Here is a 14804-nt window from a genome sequence, read left to right as displayed (position 1 = left end):
AAGCTTACCTGGAACCAGAGGGGTAGGGCTGGAGACTGAGGTATGGTACCCAATGGAGGATCCCATGAGGTTTCGAGGTGGCACCAAACGAGCTGCCAACAGAGGAGGCGGTGTCCCCAACTGAAGTCGCTCAGATGCAGCAGCACCATGTTCACGAGAGTACATGGGCTGTCCTATAGAGGAAAGAATAGGAGGGCAGCTGGGAGTGAGAGTCACAAGCTTCTCTTAGGTGATGATGTGTTTCCTGAGACTTTGAGCCAAAAACAGAGAAATTAAACCAACAGGAATAGAAGTACAGAAAGATGTTCCTGGGATTCTTTCTAACTCAAGAAAGAATAGACATGCAACTGGTTAGGATCCATTGAGGTATAAAGAGTAAGAATTAGGTAGTATATATAATCTCCATCTTTCCTGATCTTAAGTGGAGAACACTACGTGCTAATTTTATCCAAAGCTGAACAGTGAACCATATCAGGTTATTAGACAAAGGAGCCCTGAGCTACCAATTATACACAATTTTTCTATCCAATGAGATATGCAGGTATGAAAACTGTCATACCCATTAAAAAGAAAACCACCCCCTCCAACCAACCCACATAATTTCAGGTTTGCACAAAATATGCTTCCATATCTAAGGGCAGAATAAAAGATAAAGGCATTAAGAACAAACCACTACATGCATACCTTCACAAAGAATAAGAAATGCTCCAAAGAAAAAATTAAAGATAGTGAAAATGTGTTATCTCTGTGAGCACATGGGTAACAAAAATTGAGAAAGGGAAAAGGACAGGCCAGGCACAGTGGCTCACGTCTGTAATTCCAGCACTTTGGGACGCCAAGGCGGGTGGACCACGACGTCAGGAGTTCAAGACCAGCCTGGCCAAGATGGTGAAACCCAGTCTCTACTAAAAATACAAAAATTAGCCAGGCATGGTGGCGGGCACCTGTAATCCCAGCTACTAGGGAGGTTGAGGCAAAGAACTGCTTGAACCGGGGGGGTGGAGGTTGCAATGAGCTAAGATCATGCCACTCCAACCTAGGCAACAAACTGAGACTCTGTCTCAAAAAAAAAAAAAAGACAAACAGACCAGCACAGCACTGGACACATGAAATCATCCTGGATATTAAGAAGCACTTTTTGAAAGAAAACACATTTAGGATTTATATATAGGCTGATGCAAGAATGCACACACAATGAAGCCAAAATCTGAAGAATGGGATTAGAAAAAGACAAGGTGTCAAGAGCAAAATCCCTTTGGGTGTCCATTTAATAGTATCCTTTTCACTGATAACCCCATTTGAGATGTATTTATAAGATTTAGTTATTATATATGTCCAACATCAGACATTTACTATGTGACACAAGACAAAATAAAGTGGATTTTGAATTCTTTTTTTTTTTTTTTTTTTTTTTTGAGATGGAGCCTTGCTCTGTCGCCCAGGCTGGAATGCAGTGGCGCTCACTGCAAGGTCTACCTCCCGGGTTCACATCATTCTCCTGCCTCAGCCTCCCGAGTAGCTGAGACTACAGGCGCCTGCCACCATGCCTGGCTAATTGTTTTGTATTTTTAGTAGAGACAGGGTTTCACCATGTTAGCCAGAATGGTCTCGATCTCCTGACCTTGTGATCCACCTGCCTCAGCCTCCCAAAGTGAGACGGGCCTGGCGTCTGGCCTTGAATTTTTTTTTATACCTGGTGAAATGTCCTTAAAAGCTGTAAAATCCCTAAATATTTTAAATGCACCTTAATAAGACAGGAAAGGAACCACTTGGTTTCACAGTAAGTCCCTAAAGGGAATATAGAGATAATAAACTTCACTACCCTTTTCTTCCTATATAAGAAGCAAAAGAGGAAGTAACAAATCATCTGTAAAACTGTGCACTTAGCATTAACCCTTTTAAAATTTACATTTCTAATGGATGTTGGGCTTAATACCTAGGTGGTAGGTTGATCTGTGCAGTAATCCACCATAGCACACATTTACCTATGTAACAAACCTGTACATCCTACATATGTCCCCCCGAACTTAAAAGCTGATGGGGAAAAAAAAAAAGTACATTTAAAAAGAATCAGCTAAGTATTACACTGCAAAGCAATTTAACATATTTTTTTTCTTTTTCTTTTTTTTTTTTTTTTGAGACAGAGTCTCACTCTGTCACCCAGGCTGGAGTACAGTAGCATGATCTGGGCTCACCGCAACCTCCGCCTCCCAGGTTTAAGCAATTCTCCTGCCTCAGTCTCCCGAGTAGCTGGGATTTCAGGCGCCCGCCACCACGCCCAGCTAATTTTTTGTATTTTTAGTAGAGACAGGGTTTCATCATGTTGGCCAGGCTGGTCTCAAACTCCTGACCTCAGGTGATCCACACGTGTTGGCCTCCCAAAATTCTGGGATTACAGGCATGAGCCACCATGCCTGGCCCAATTTAACATATTCTCAACGAGGGGAACAAATAGTTGTAAGCACACAATCAATGGCAGAGAATTACTTGTGAAGAGTGACCTATCAGCAGAATGTAGTAGTATGTTAAAGAGAAAAACGGGGCCAGGTGCAGTGGCCGACCTCTACAATCCCAACAATTTGGGAGGCCAAGGTGTGAGGATTACTTGAGCCCAGCAGTTTGAGACCAGCCTGAGTAACATACCGAGACTCTGTCTCCACTAAATATTTTAAAAATTAGCCACGCATGGGGGCTCACGCCTGTAATCCTAGCTATTTGGGAGGCTAAGGTGGGAGGATCACTTGAGCCAGAGGGTTGAGGCTGCAGTGAGCCACGATTGTGCCACTGTACTCCAGCTTAGGTGACAGGGTGAGATGCTGTCTTTAAAAAAAAAAAATTTTAATTAAAAAAAAATACACGGCCGGGCGCGGTGGCTCAAGCCTGTAATCCCAGCACTTTGGGAGGTCGAGGCGGGTGGATCACGAGGTCAGGAGATCGAGACCCTCCTGGCTAACACGGTGAAACCCCATCTCTACTAAAAAAAAAATACAAAAAACTAGCCGGGCGCGGTGGCGGGCGCCTGTAGTCCCAGCTACTCGGAGGCTGAGGCGGGAGAATGGCGGGAACCCGGGAGGCGGAGCTTGCAGTGAGCCGAGATCGCGCCACTGCACTCCAGCCTGGGCGACAGAGCGAGACTCCGTCTCAAAAAAAAAAAAAAAAAAAAAACATAAATACATAGAAAAATAGGAAGTACAATCTTAGTCTATATGACTACTTTAAATGTATGATACATCACTCAATGTACTAAGTATGTCTAATTAATAATAGCTGTCTCAAAGTAAACTGGAAACCAAAAGGCTACTTTGCCAAATGTCTATTTTTAAAACTACTGACAAAGAACGTACAATTCAAATACTTTAGAAAGGCCGAGCACAATGGCTCATACCTGTAATCCCAGCACTTCGGGAGGCCACGGCAGGTGGATCCCTTGGGCTCAGGAATTTCAGACCAGGCTGGGCAACATGGTAAACCCCATCTCTACTAAAATTACAAAAATTAGCCAGGCATGGTGGTGCACGTCTATAATCCCAGCTACTCTGGAGGCTGAGGCACAAGAATCACTTGAACCCAGGAGGCAGAGGTTGCAGTGAGCCGAGATCGCGCTACTGCACTCCAGTCTGGGTGACACAGAAAGACTCTGCTTCAAAATAAAAAACAAGGCTGGGTGTGGTGGCTCATGCCTATAATCCCAGCACTTTGGGAGGCCGAGGTGGGTGGATCACAAGGTCAGGAGTTCAAGACCAGCCTGGCCAAGATGGTGAAACCCCGCCTCTACTAAAACTACAAAAAAATTAGCCAAACATGGTGGTGGGTGCCTGTAATCTCAGCTACTTGGGAGGCTGAGGCAGAGAATTGCTTGAACCCAGGAGACAGAGGATGTAGTGAGCCGAGACCGCGCCACTACACTCCAGCCTGGGCGGCAGAGTAAGACTCTGTCTCAAAAAAAAATAAAATAAAATAATAATAAATAAATTAAAATTAAAAAATACCTCAAAAAGATGGCAATTAATTCAAATGTAGCCTGACTTTCTTAAACAATTCCTACTGAGTCTCTAAATAGTACTTCTTTTTTTTTTTTTTTTTTTTTTTTTTTTTTTGAGACGGAGTCTCGCTCTGTCACCCAGGCTGGAGTGCAGTGGCCGGACCTCAGCTCACTGCAAGCTCCGCCTCCTGGGTTTACGCCATTCTCCTGCCTCAGCCTCCGAAGTAGCTGGGACTACAGGCGCCCGCCACCTCGCCCGGCTAGTTTTTTGTATTTTTAGTAGAGACGGGGTTTCACCATGTTAGCCAGGATGGTCTCGATCTCCTGACCTCGTGATCCACCCGTCTCGGCCTCCCAAAGTGCTGGGATTACAGGCTTGAGCCACCGCGCCCGGCCAAATACTACTTCTAAAAGCAACAGAGTTCTTCTTTAGACAAAGGGCCAATTCTAGGTCAGGGCAGAAAATTTGTAAGAGGAGCCTGGTACTTCCTTGGTATACCTTGTCCTTCCAGACGCAAGAGAGTTATCAAAAAAAAAAAAAAAAAAGATCAGAAGCCAACATGAAGAGGTTCCCACTGATTAAAGATGAGACAATCTGAACATCAAAAAAGACTATAATGGAATGAAACATATCAAATGTTAAAAATTCATGAGTTCATAATGATACTTAAAAAAAAAACAGGAATTCCCTTTGAAAAAATCTAGGCAATCAACTCATTCTTTAAATTGATAAATGAAAGAGAATACACATATATCATGTCTCTTCTGTAAAAACTGCATTTCAGGTTAACCAAATGGTTGTTACAGTCAACTATATGGAATGCCAGCAATAAATGTAAAGAAACTATAGATTTAGAGTTTCATATACAACGGCAAATCCAGGCAATGATCAAAAATGGCTGTTGAAACCATCAAGGAAGTTTAAAATGAATGGATCAGGATGAAAACACCTCTACACACTAATCAATATTTGTAATACAGAAAGGAGACAACCAGACATCATGAGCATTATAATGTACTATGTAGGAAGTACATAACGCTATCTATAAAATGTTCTTGCCAAAAAAAGAAAAAAAAATGAATCTTATCAAATAGCTAGCTCTAACTTCCAATTTACAGGGAATACAGGGGACAGAGGAATGTGTTGGATGACCCCAGAAGATGAATCTGCCAAGTCTAAAATGTGAGAAAACTCTTCAGGACAAATGACCTGTTTCGTCAACAAATAAATGCCAAGGGGGGAAAAAAAAGAAGTAAGGGATATTTCTATAAAGACTTAAGATATCAACTAAACGTAATGTATAACCCTGTTTGGATATAGCTTCAAATAAACCAGGTATAAAAGGACATTTATGATACAATTGGGAAATATGAAAACTACCTGGATATTTCACAAGCAATAGTAAACTGTTAAAAATTTTGGGGGGACTGTGATAATAGTACTGTGTGTATGTATGATTTTGTGTGTATGTATATTTAATTCTTATCTTTAAAGATACATAAGTTGTTACAGATAAAATGCTGTTATGTTTGGGACTTATTCTAAAACAATCATGTCATTAAGCTAAATTTTGAGGAGCCATAAAAGAAAAACCAAAAATAAAAACTAAGGTCGGGTGTGATGGCTCACATCTGTAATCCCAGTACTTTGGGAGGCTGAGGCTGGAGGACTGCTTGAGCCCAGGAGTTTGAGACCAGCCTGGGCAACATTGGGAGCACTCGTCTCTACAAAAAATTTAAAAATTAGCCAGGTGTGGTGGCATGCATCTGTGCTGCCAGCTACTCATGAGGCTGAGACAGGAGGACTGCTTGAGCTCAGGAGGTCAAGACTGCAGAGAGCCACGATTATGCCACGGTACTCAAGGCTGGGTGACACAGCAAGACTTTGTCAAAAAAAAAAAAAAAAAAAAAAAAACCCACAGCACTAAAATAATTGTCAAGAATAGATTATGGATGAAGCAAGATTAACCACATTGATTAACTGTTGAAGCCAGAAATAAGTACATGGAGATTCACTACATTATACAGTCTACTTTCATGTATGTTGTATTTGAAATTTTCCATAATAATATGTTTTCTCTTTTAAATTTGAGATGAGGTTTTACTATGTTATCCAGGCTAAAGTACAGTGGCTATTCGCAGGTGTGATCACAGCTCACTGCAGCTGGAACTCCTGGCCTCAAGGGATCTTCCCCTGCCTCAGTCTCCCAAGGGGCTGGGACTACAGTTACATGCCCACACGCCCAGCTACATAATAAAAAAATGTTCAATATCAAATAGGTTACAGTAGTGGTGAAGATCAGTCTGTCAGAATTTATATTCATTCAGTTTAGTTTTGGTCAGGGTAGAGAGTTTCCAAACTGCAAACATCCCAAGTTCATGTTCCCATCTTAAATTGTTAATATAGGTAACATGCCTAATATCAATATTTTCAACTTCTTAATATTAACTCTAGTCAGAATAAAGACAGTCTTTATTCAACCTAAAATTTTACCCACTCTGTATAATTTTCCTGATTTTGTCTTTAAGAGTATTCACAGGAAAAAATCGTAAGTTTTAAGCTAAAAACTCAACTCCAGAAAAAATAAAACGCTACATCTTCCCAATACTGGCCATATTTATGTGTCTTCTCAATTAGAATACAAGGTTCCTGGTACACTTGGGAAGTTCCAAGGCCTAAACAGTGCCTGATGCATAATATAAATCAAACAGTCACTTAAAGAAAAAATGAAAGCTTAAAGTACCCTAATGGCAATTAAGTATTTCTTTGGATGAATATCTGTATGTTGAAACAGACAACATCACAACTAATACAACATGAATCAGACCAAACACAAGGGGGAGAAAGCCTCTAGACCAGCAGTCCCCAAGCTTTCTGACACTAGGGACCGGTTCCATGGAAGACAATTTTTCCACGATTGACGGGAGTGGGTGGAGGTGATGACTTTAGTTTGAAACTGCTCCACTTCAGACGATCAGCCATTAGATTCTCATAAAGAGTGCGCAACTTAGATCTTTCGCATGTGCAATTTACAATACGGTTGGTTCTCCTATGATAATTTAATGCCACCGTGACCTGGGGGTTGGGGACCCCTGCTGTAGACAATATACAAGGACTCTATTAGACACTGACTTACTTTTCTAGCCATCAAATCCATTATTCTACATAGAAATATTGTGTATGCCACAGAATTAAATGAGCAAAACTCAAATTTAGATTTATAGTGTTTTAACAATTTTATACAGTTAGTAGGAAAGTATTTTCTGAAAGATAAAGATTTATGTGAATTTATATTAACACTGGACCGTTATCTTCAACCTAAGAATTGGTCTCTAGAATCCAGGATGTTACCTACTACTCTTACTTTTTCACACATCCAGTACAATGAACAAACTTAGCAGTTAAAAAATATTTTTACTATGCTTCAAGAAGCAGAACAGATCAAAAGCAAGGTAGAAAATAGAGTATATTTTACTTTAATAATAGTCTTGTAAAAGCCAAAGTATATACTGAGTTGGTGAGTTAAAACTTGGAGGCTGCAGTAGTACAGCTCTTTAAGATTTTGTCTAGCAAGTTCTCTGGTCTCCCACTAAGAAACCCCCACGCAAAAAAAAAAAAAAAAAAAAAAAAAATTAGGGGTCCAAATGCAATGCCTCAGGTCTGTAATCCCAGCACTCTGGTAGGCCAAGGTGAGAGGACTGCTCCAGGCCAGGAGTTTGAGACCATCCTAGGCAACACAGCAAGACTCTCTACAAAAAAATTCAACATTAGCTGGGCATGGTGTGGTACATGCCTGTACGTTCTAGCTATTTGGGAGGCTGTGGTGGGGTGACCACTTAAGCCCAGGGGTTCAAGGGTGCAGTGAGCTAGAATCACGCCACTACACTCCACCCTGGGCAACAGAGCAAGACCCTGTTTATAAAAAAAAAAGTAAATAAATCATGTTTTTAAAATTCAGGTAAGCTGGGCATGGTGGCTCATGCCTGTAATCCCAGCACTTTGGGGGACTAAGATGGGGGGACAGCTCAAGCCCAGGAGGTCAAGACCAGCCGCGACAACACAGAGAGACCTCATCTTTATAAATAATTTTAAAAATTAGCTGGGCATGGTGGCGCATGCCTGTGGTCCCAACTACTCAGGAGGCTGAGGTAGGAGGATTTCCAGAGTCTGAAAGGTTGAGGCTACAGTGAGCCATGATGCCACCACACTCCAGCTGGGCAGCACAACAAGACTCTGTCTCAAAAAGAAATAAAGAGGGCGGGGGCATGGGAAAATTTTAAGTATTTCAGAGGAAATAGTTGATTTTAACAGTTGACTGCTGTCTTTACACAAAATTCCAAATACAGTTAGTTATTTAAGTTATTTTCACAGGGTCTATGACATTTTAACTCAAGAAAAGTAACAAAATTTCAAAGTCTTTTCTAAATTATAACCAATTTTTTTTTTTTTTTTTTTTTTTTTTAAAGACAGGGTCTTACTTCTCTCTGCTGTCCGGACTAGAGTATAATGGCACTATCTGCAGCCTTGAACTCCTGGGCTCAAGTAATCCTCCCAACCTTGGCCTTTGAATGTGCTGGGATTACAGGGGTAAACCACTGCATCCAGTCAATATTACCTTTACCAGGAACTGTGTATACCCTATTCAGTTTTACAATCAGGTAATTCTATTTCTTACTTTAACATCCAACTTTTCTTTCTCCAAAACAAGAGACAACCGCAGCCTAAATGAATGCTTTTTTTCTCACAGAATTAGTTCCTTTGTTACCTGGGGTTTTTTTTTTAGCTGTAATAGCAAAATATAGTGTAATGAATTTTCATTTTGTGGATTTTTTTTAACCTATTTCTTTCCCACTATTAGATTTTTAGATCCTTGGATGACCATTTCTTATTTATCTGTATATTCCTAGTACCTAACATTGAGCAGACTCCAACTCCTACCTTCAAAAATCCAGATTTCGTTTTTCTGTGTTTACTTTGGGTCCTTATTGACATAATTGGTACAACTAAACACCATTTGATATGCATTTTCACCTGTATTTTCTGGCTGTGAATTTTAATATTAATTTTAATGACAATAAAATATCCATAACTTAACAAACTTTTTCCCAACTTGTTAAACTTTTAAGATAGCTCAAGTTCTCATTACACACTGAAAACATACATATAGCTTTTTACTTTATTTGAACCAAACTTCTAATCTTTTTGAAATTACCAATTATAGTATGAGTTGAGTATCCCATATCCAAAAGGTTTGAGACCAGAACTGTTTCAGATTTCAGACTTTTTCAGATTTTTGAATCTCTGAATTATAGTTACTGGCTGAACATCACAAATCTTAAAATCCAAAATCCAAAATGCTTGAATGAGTAATTCCTTTCAACATCATACTGGCACTCAAAAAGTTTCTAATTTTGGAGCATTTCAGACAGGGAATGCTTGACCTGTATTTGGAAAAATAAACTTGAACAATGTGAAGGATTCAATTGTCTGTCTTAAACACAAAAATATTTTTAAAACTATTTTATTTATTTTTTTGAGACAGCGTTTCGCTCTTGTTGCCTAGGCTAGAGTGCAATGGCACAATCTCAGCTCAGTGCAACCACTGCCTCCCAGGTTCAAGTGATTCCCTGGCCTCAGCCTCCCCAGTAGCTGGAATTACAGGCGCCTGCCACCACAACCAGCTAATTTTTGTATTTTTAGTAGAGATGTGATTTCACCATGTTGACCACGCTGGTCTCAAACTCCTGACCTCAGGTGATCTGCCTGCCTTAGCCTCTCAAAGAGATGGGATTACAGGCATGAGCCACCAGCTCAAAAACTATCTTAAAATCAACTGAATAGAAAAATATTAAAAACTTATTAGAAATATAAAGTTAACAGAAGGATATTAAAAACTGAGGCCAAGAGTGGTGGCTCACACCTGTAATCCCAGCACTTTGGCAGGCTGAGTCAGGAGGATCACCTGAGGTCGGGAGTTTCGGACCAGCCTAGCCAACATGGTGAAACCCTGTCTCTACTAAAAATAAAAAAAAAATTAGCCGGGCTTGGTGGTGTGTGCCTGTAATCCCAGCTACTGGGGAGGCTGAAGCAAAAGAATTGCCTGAAACCAGGAGGCGGAGGCTGCAGTGAGTTGAGATCGCACCACTGCACTCCAGCGTGGGCAACAGAGCAAGACTCTGTCTAAAAACAAATAAATAAATGAACTTATGCCTGACAAACTATACTACACATCTCCCCCTTTTTAATGTTTAGATTATCAGGAACTCTACTAGTTTTCAAAATTTCTCCATAAATTTTAGAACCAGATTTGACAAGAAAGAAAACCACACATTTCTCTGCATAGCAGACTTCTGTTCAATAAGAATATTTTATAACTTTCAAAATATTCAGTTGCCAACCAATCAAATCTGTTTATCAACACTGATGCAGCATAGAAGACAATCCTCTAAAGCAGTAATTCACAAATGCTAATGGGAAATTATCACCTTTTATTGGTCTAAGACAAAAACGGGGGGGAAAATGTAGTGTTATTTCATAAAATCAAATATTAAAGGATTGAGTCAGGCATAGTGGCTCATGCCTATAATCCTACCCACTTTGGGAGGCCAAAGCAGGAGAACTGCTTGGACACCCAGCCTGGGCAAGACAGCAAAACCCTGCCTCTACACACAAAAGTTTTTTTTTTTTTAATTAAAAGATTGTCCTTGAGGTCGGGTGTGATGGCTCATACCTGTAATCCCAGCACTTTGGGAGGCTGAGGCGGGAGTATCACTTGAGCCCACAGTTTGAGACCAGCCTGGGCAACAAAGCAAGAACCTGTATCTACTAAAAATTTCAAAACTTTTAAATAAATTTTTAAAAAGATTGTCCTTTATTCTGAGATTATGTCCTTTCTTCAGTTTAAAAATGTATTTTTAAAATTAAAGTAAGATATTTTCATATACAGACCTTAACCTGGCAAAATAAGAAACTGCTAACTGTACTGGTCCCAAGAATTTTCTTAGAAATGTTACCAGTCTTAAACGAGTTTACAAGCTGGGCGTGGTGGCTCACACTTATAATCCCAGCACTTTGGGAAGCTGAGGCAGGCGGATAACTTGAGGCCAAGAGTTTGAGACTTGCCTGGCCAACATGGCGAAACCCTATTTGTACTAAAAATACAAAAATTAGCTGGGCGTTGGGGCCCACGACTGTAGTCCCAACTACTCAGGAGGCTGGGGCACAACCTTCACCTGGGGGGTGAAGGTTGCGCCACTGCACTCCAGCCTGGGCAACAGAGCAAGACTGTCTCAAAAAAAATAATAATTTGGAAATACAGTTCTCAAAGGCCTTTACTCATATATCACAAAATAGTCTTACTTTTAAATAAAACAGAAAAATGGATTTCAAAAGACATGAGATCTAATTAATCTTATTCACCTTGGCTCCCTAGTGTCTGGCACGATGCCTGACACATAGTAGACATTCAATAAATATTTGCCAAATTAATTTATTTATTAAGCTAAGTCACTGAAATAAATGGCAACTGCCAGATTTTTAAAAATTAAAACCAAATGGAATATTTATAGAGTGAGTCACAATGTTAAATTTAACAATATAAAAATAAATGGTAATTGCCAGATTTTTTTAAAATTAAAAACAAGATGGAATTTTTATCATGAGTCATAGTACCAAATTTAACAGCATAAAAATATGCCATCTGCTACACACTCTGGAATAAATAGTCCACTTTTTCATATTTACAAGTCCAAAAGGCAAACAATATTAAGAGCTGATTCAGGGGGAAATAGATAAAAGAGGCTTCGCTATAAATTGATAACGGCTGAAACTAAGGGTAAGTACAAAGAACTTCATTATACTGGGTACACCGCAGTTCAATATACCATCCTCTTTACTTTTATATATATTTGAGATTTCCCATAATTAAAAAATAAGTAATAAACATGTTCTATGAAAAGATACTATAGCCATCAGAATAGAGAGAGATACTAAGTATGAAACAGGAAAAACAATTACTTAAGTATCAAATGTGATTTCTGTTCTGTAGAAGCTCAGTTGAATGTAAGATTTACATATATTTAAAAAAAAAAATCAAACAGCAGGCCTACATATATGTCATTATGTAATAAACGCTTTTTGGTATTGTAAGAGTTTAAAACAGAGCAATAGGCCAGGCACAGAGGTTCATGCCTGTAATCCCAGCACTCTGAGAGGCCAAGGCGGGCGGATCACCTGAGGTCAGGAGTTCGAGACCAGCCTTGCCAACATGGTGAAACCCCATCTCTACTAAAAATACAAAAATTAGCCAGGTGTGGTGGTGGGCACCTGTAATCCCAGCTAACTGGAGGCTGAGGCACAAGCATCACTTGAACCTGTGAGGCAGAGGTTGCAATGAGCTGAGATCTCACCACTGCACTCCAGCCTGGGTAACAAAGTGAGACTCTGTCTAGATAGATAGATATAGATAGAAAGAAGAGAGCAATAATGTCTTCCAAGTATACTTAGAATTTGGGCCTAGAAAGAGGTGAAGACAGAGTATATTGGTAGGAAAGAAGATGGGGGCGGGGGGAGTTGAGTCAGGACATGGGCACAGAAAGGGTATAATTGGCATGACCAGAGAAGGTGCATGTTGAAGAACAGTGGACAAAGATTGCCAAGAAGGAAGAGGTAGATTATTGAAAGAGTTAAAGGCCAGTAACGGTGGCTCATGCCTGTAATCCCAACCCTTTGGGACGTTCAGGTGGGAGAAACTTGAGCCCAGAAATTTGAGACCAGCCTGAGCAACATAGTGAGACTCCATTTCTATAAAAAAATTTTTAAAATTAGCCGGGTGTGGTGGCACATGCCTGTGGCCCCAGCTATTCAGGTGGCTGAGGTAGGAGGATCACTTAGCCTGGAAGGTTGAGGTTGCAGTGAGCCAAGATGGTACCACTGCACTTCAGCCTGGGGAACCGAGTGAGACCCTGACTCAAAAAAAAAAAAAAAAAAGTCCAGGAGTGGCAGCTCACACTTGTAATCCCAGCACTTTGCAAGGCCAAGGCGGCCAGATCACTTGAGGCCAGGAGTTTGACACCTAGCTAACATGACAAAACCCTGTCTCTACTAAAAATACAAAAAGATTAGCTGGGTATAGCGATACATTCCTGTAATCTCAGCTACTTGGGAGGCTGAGGCACAAGAATTGCTTGAACCCGGGAGGCAAAGGTTGCAGGGAGTTGAGACTGCATCACTGCACTCCAGCCTGAGGGACAGAGCAAGACTTTGTCTCAAAAAAAAGAAAAAGACAAAAAAAAAGGGAGTTAGAAGCCCTAGAGAGGGGTTTACTGATGGCTCAGAAAGAAATGGTAGACACCAAAAAGTTCTCATAAGGAACTTTCATGGTTGGGTTTCTCAGGAAAACTAGCTCAGTAGCATTATGTGGTATGACTTAGGGAAGTTAAACATAAAACATAATGGTGTGAAGTAGGCTGCAGTAACAATCCAAATGTGAGGTGATCTAGAGTGGATGAGGGCACAGGCCAAAGAAGAAACAGAAACGGATACTTCAAAGACAAAAGATACTTTGATTAACTAGATGTAAAAAAGCAAAGCAATAAGACAGACTTGTGAAGGTTTCAATTCTAGACATTAGGTGGGTGTTATTCCATTGACAAAAACAGGGATGGTCGAAGGTACAGATTTAAGAAGTTAATATGTTCGATTTCAGAGTTTGAAATTTCAGGAAACAATAATAACTACAATAATATACTAATGAATCCTTATAGCTTACTAGTGGCTAGGCACTTTTTTAGATGCTTTAGATGTATTAATTTATTCCTCAAAACAACCTTAATGAGGTAATATTATTCTCATTTTAAAGAAGAGGAAACTGAGCAACAGAGAGGCTAAGCAACTTACTCAAGGTCACAAACATAGTAAATGATAAAACCAGGATTTGAAACTGGGCTTAACAAGTTTGTTGAATTGCCTCTCCAAGACATGAAACACACACAGAAATGTTTAGGATGCAAAACAAACCTTATGATAAACATAGTTACATAAAAGATGAACATATCCATAAAGTTACCTGGCCTTGTAAAAAAAAAAAACTTCTAATTTGACATTTTTAACAACCAACTACCTTTTTAAAAAATGTTTTTGAAGAAAGTAATTTTTTAAAGCTTTAGTAAACAATAAAACACCTAAGAAATAAAAGAGAATTAGGATTCAAGAAAAATGTTTTTTTGTTTGTTTGTTTTGTTTTTTTCCTGAGACAGAGTTTTGCTCTGTCACCCAGGCTGGAGTGCAGTGGTGCGATCTCAGCTCACTGCAACCTACGTCCAGGTACAAGCGATTCTCCTGCCTCAGCCTCCTGAGTTGCTGGGACTACAGGCATGCTCCATCACGCCCAGCTAATTTTGCATCTTTAGTAGAGATGGGGTTTCTCCATGTTGGTAAGACTGGTCTCGAACCCCAGCCCCAGGTGATCTGCCCACCTCGGCCTCCCAAAGTGCTAGGATTACAGGAATGAGCCACTGTGCCAGGGCCAAGAAAAATGTATAATTACAATCAAATGTGAATGTCACAAACAGCCTAAATACAGAATATTACAATTTAAATGATGCTCTCTATCTTCATTTCAGTATGCAAGTTAATTATTAGGCATATTTAACCCACTCTTTTGTATACTTCTTAGGAGATACATCTTACATTTTAGAAAATCAATAGGATAAACAATTTTTTTAAAAAGTATCAAAATAAATTTCCTTTAGAAGGACTTGACGTTAGGCTGGGCACAGGTGATTCACACCTGTAATCCCAGCACTTTGGGAGGCCAAGGCA

At 39.9% G+C, this 14804-nt stretch overlaps 1 protein-coding gene and 1 non-coding gene across 3 annotated transcripts in view; one reads left to right on the top strand and one right to left on the bottom strand.

Moving 5' to 3' along the window:
• The window catches only part of RBM27 (RNA binding motif protein 27), an 89164-nt gene that overhangs the window by 38388 nt on the left and 35972 nt on the right, over positions 1–14804 (bottom strand). Inside the window, exon 9 of one of the 2 annotated variants that reach the window (XM_010378205.2) lies at positions 9–173. The exons of the other annotated variant lie outside the window; for it this stretch is intronic. Coding sequence (XP_010376507.1) covers positions 9–173 — 165 coding nt within the window. The remainder of the gene's footprint in view (positions 1–8; positions 174–14804) is intronic. 2 annotated transcript variants of the gene reach the window in all.
• LOC115896671 lies at positions 7523–7585 on the top strand. Its single transcript, XR_004056577.1, has one exon. It is a non-coding gene; the product is annotated as a U7 small nuclear RNA (small nuclear RNA).

The sequence above is a fragment of the Rhinopithecus roxellana genome, chromosome 3 (assembly GCF_007565055.1).
Source record: "Rhinopithecus roxellana isolate Shanxi Qingling chromosome 3, ASM756505v1, whole genome shotgun sequence".
In the NCBI taxonomy this organism is placed as follows: domain Eukaryota; kingdom Metazoa; phylum Chordata; class Mammalia; order Primates; family Cercopithecidae; genus Rhinopithecus; species Rhinopithecus roxellana.
This window is presented reverse-complemented; position numbering and strand designations above follow the sequence as displayed.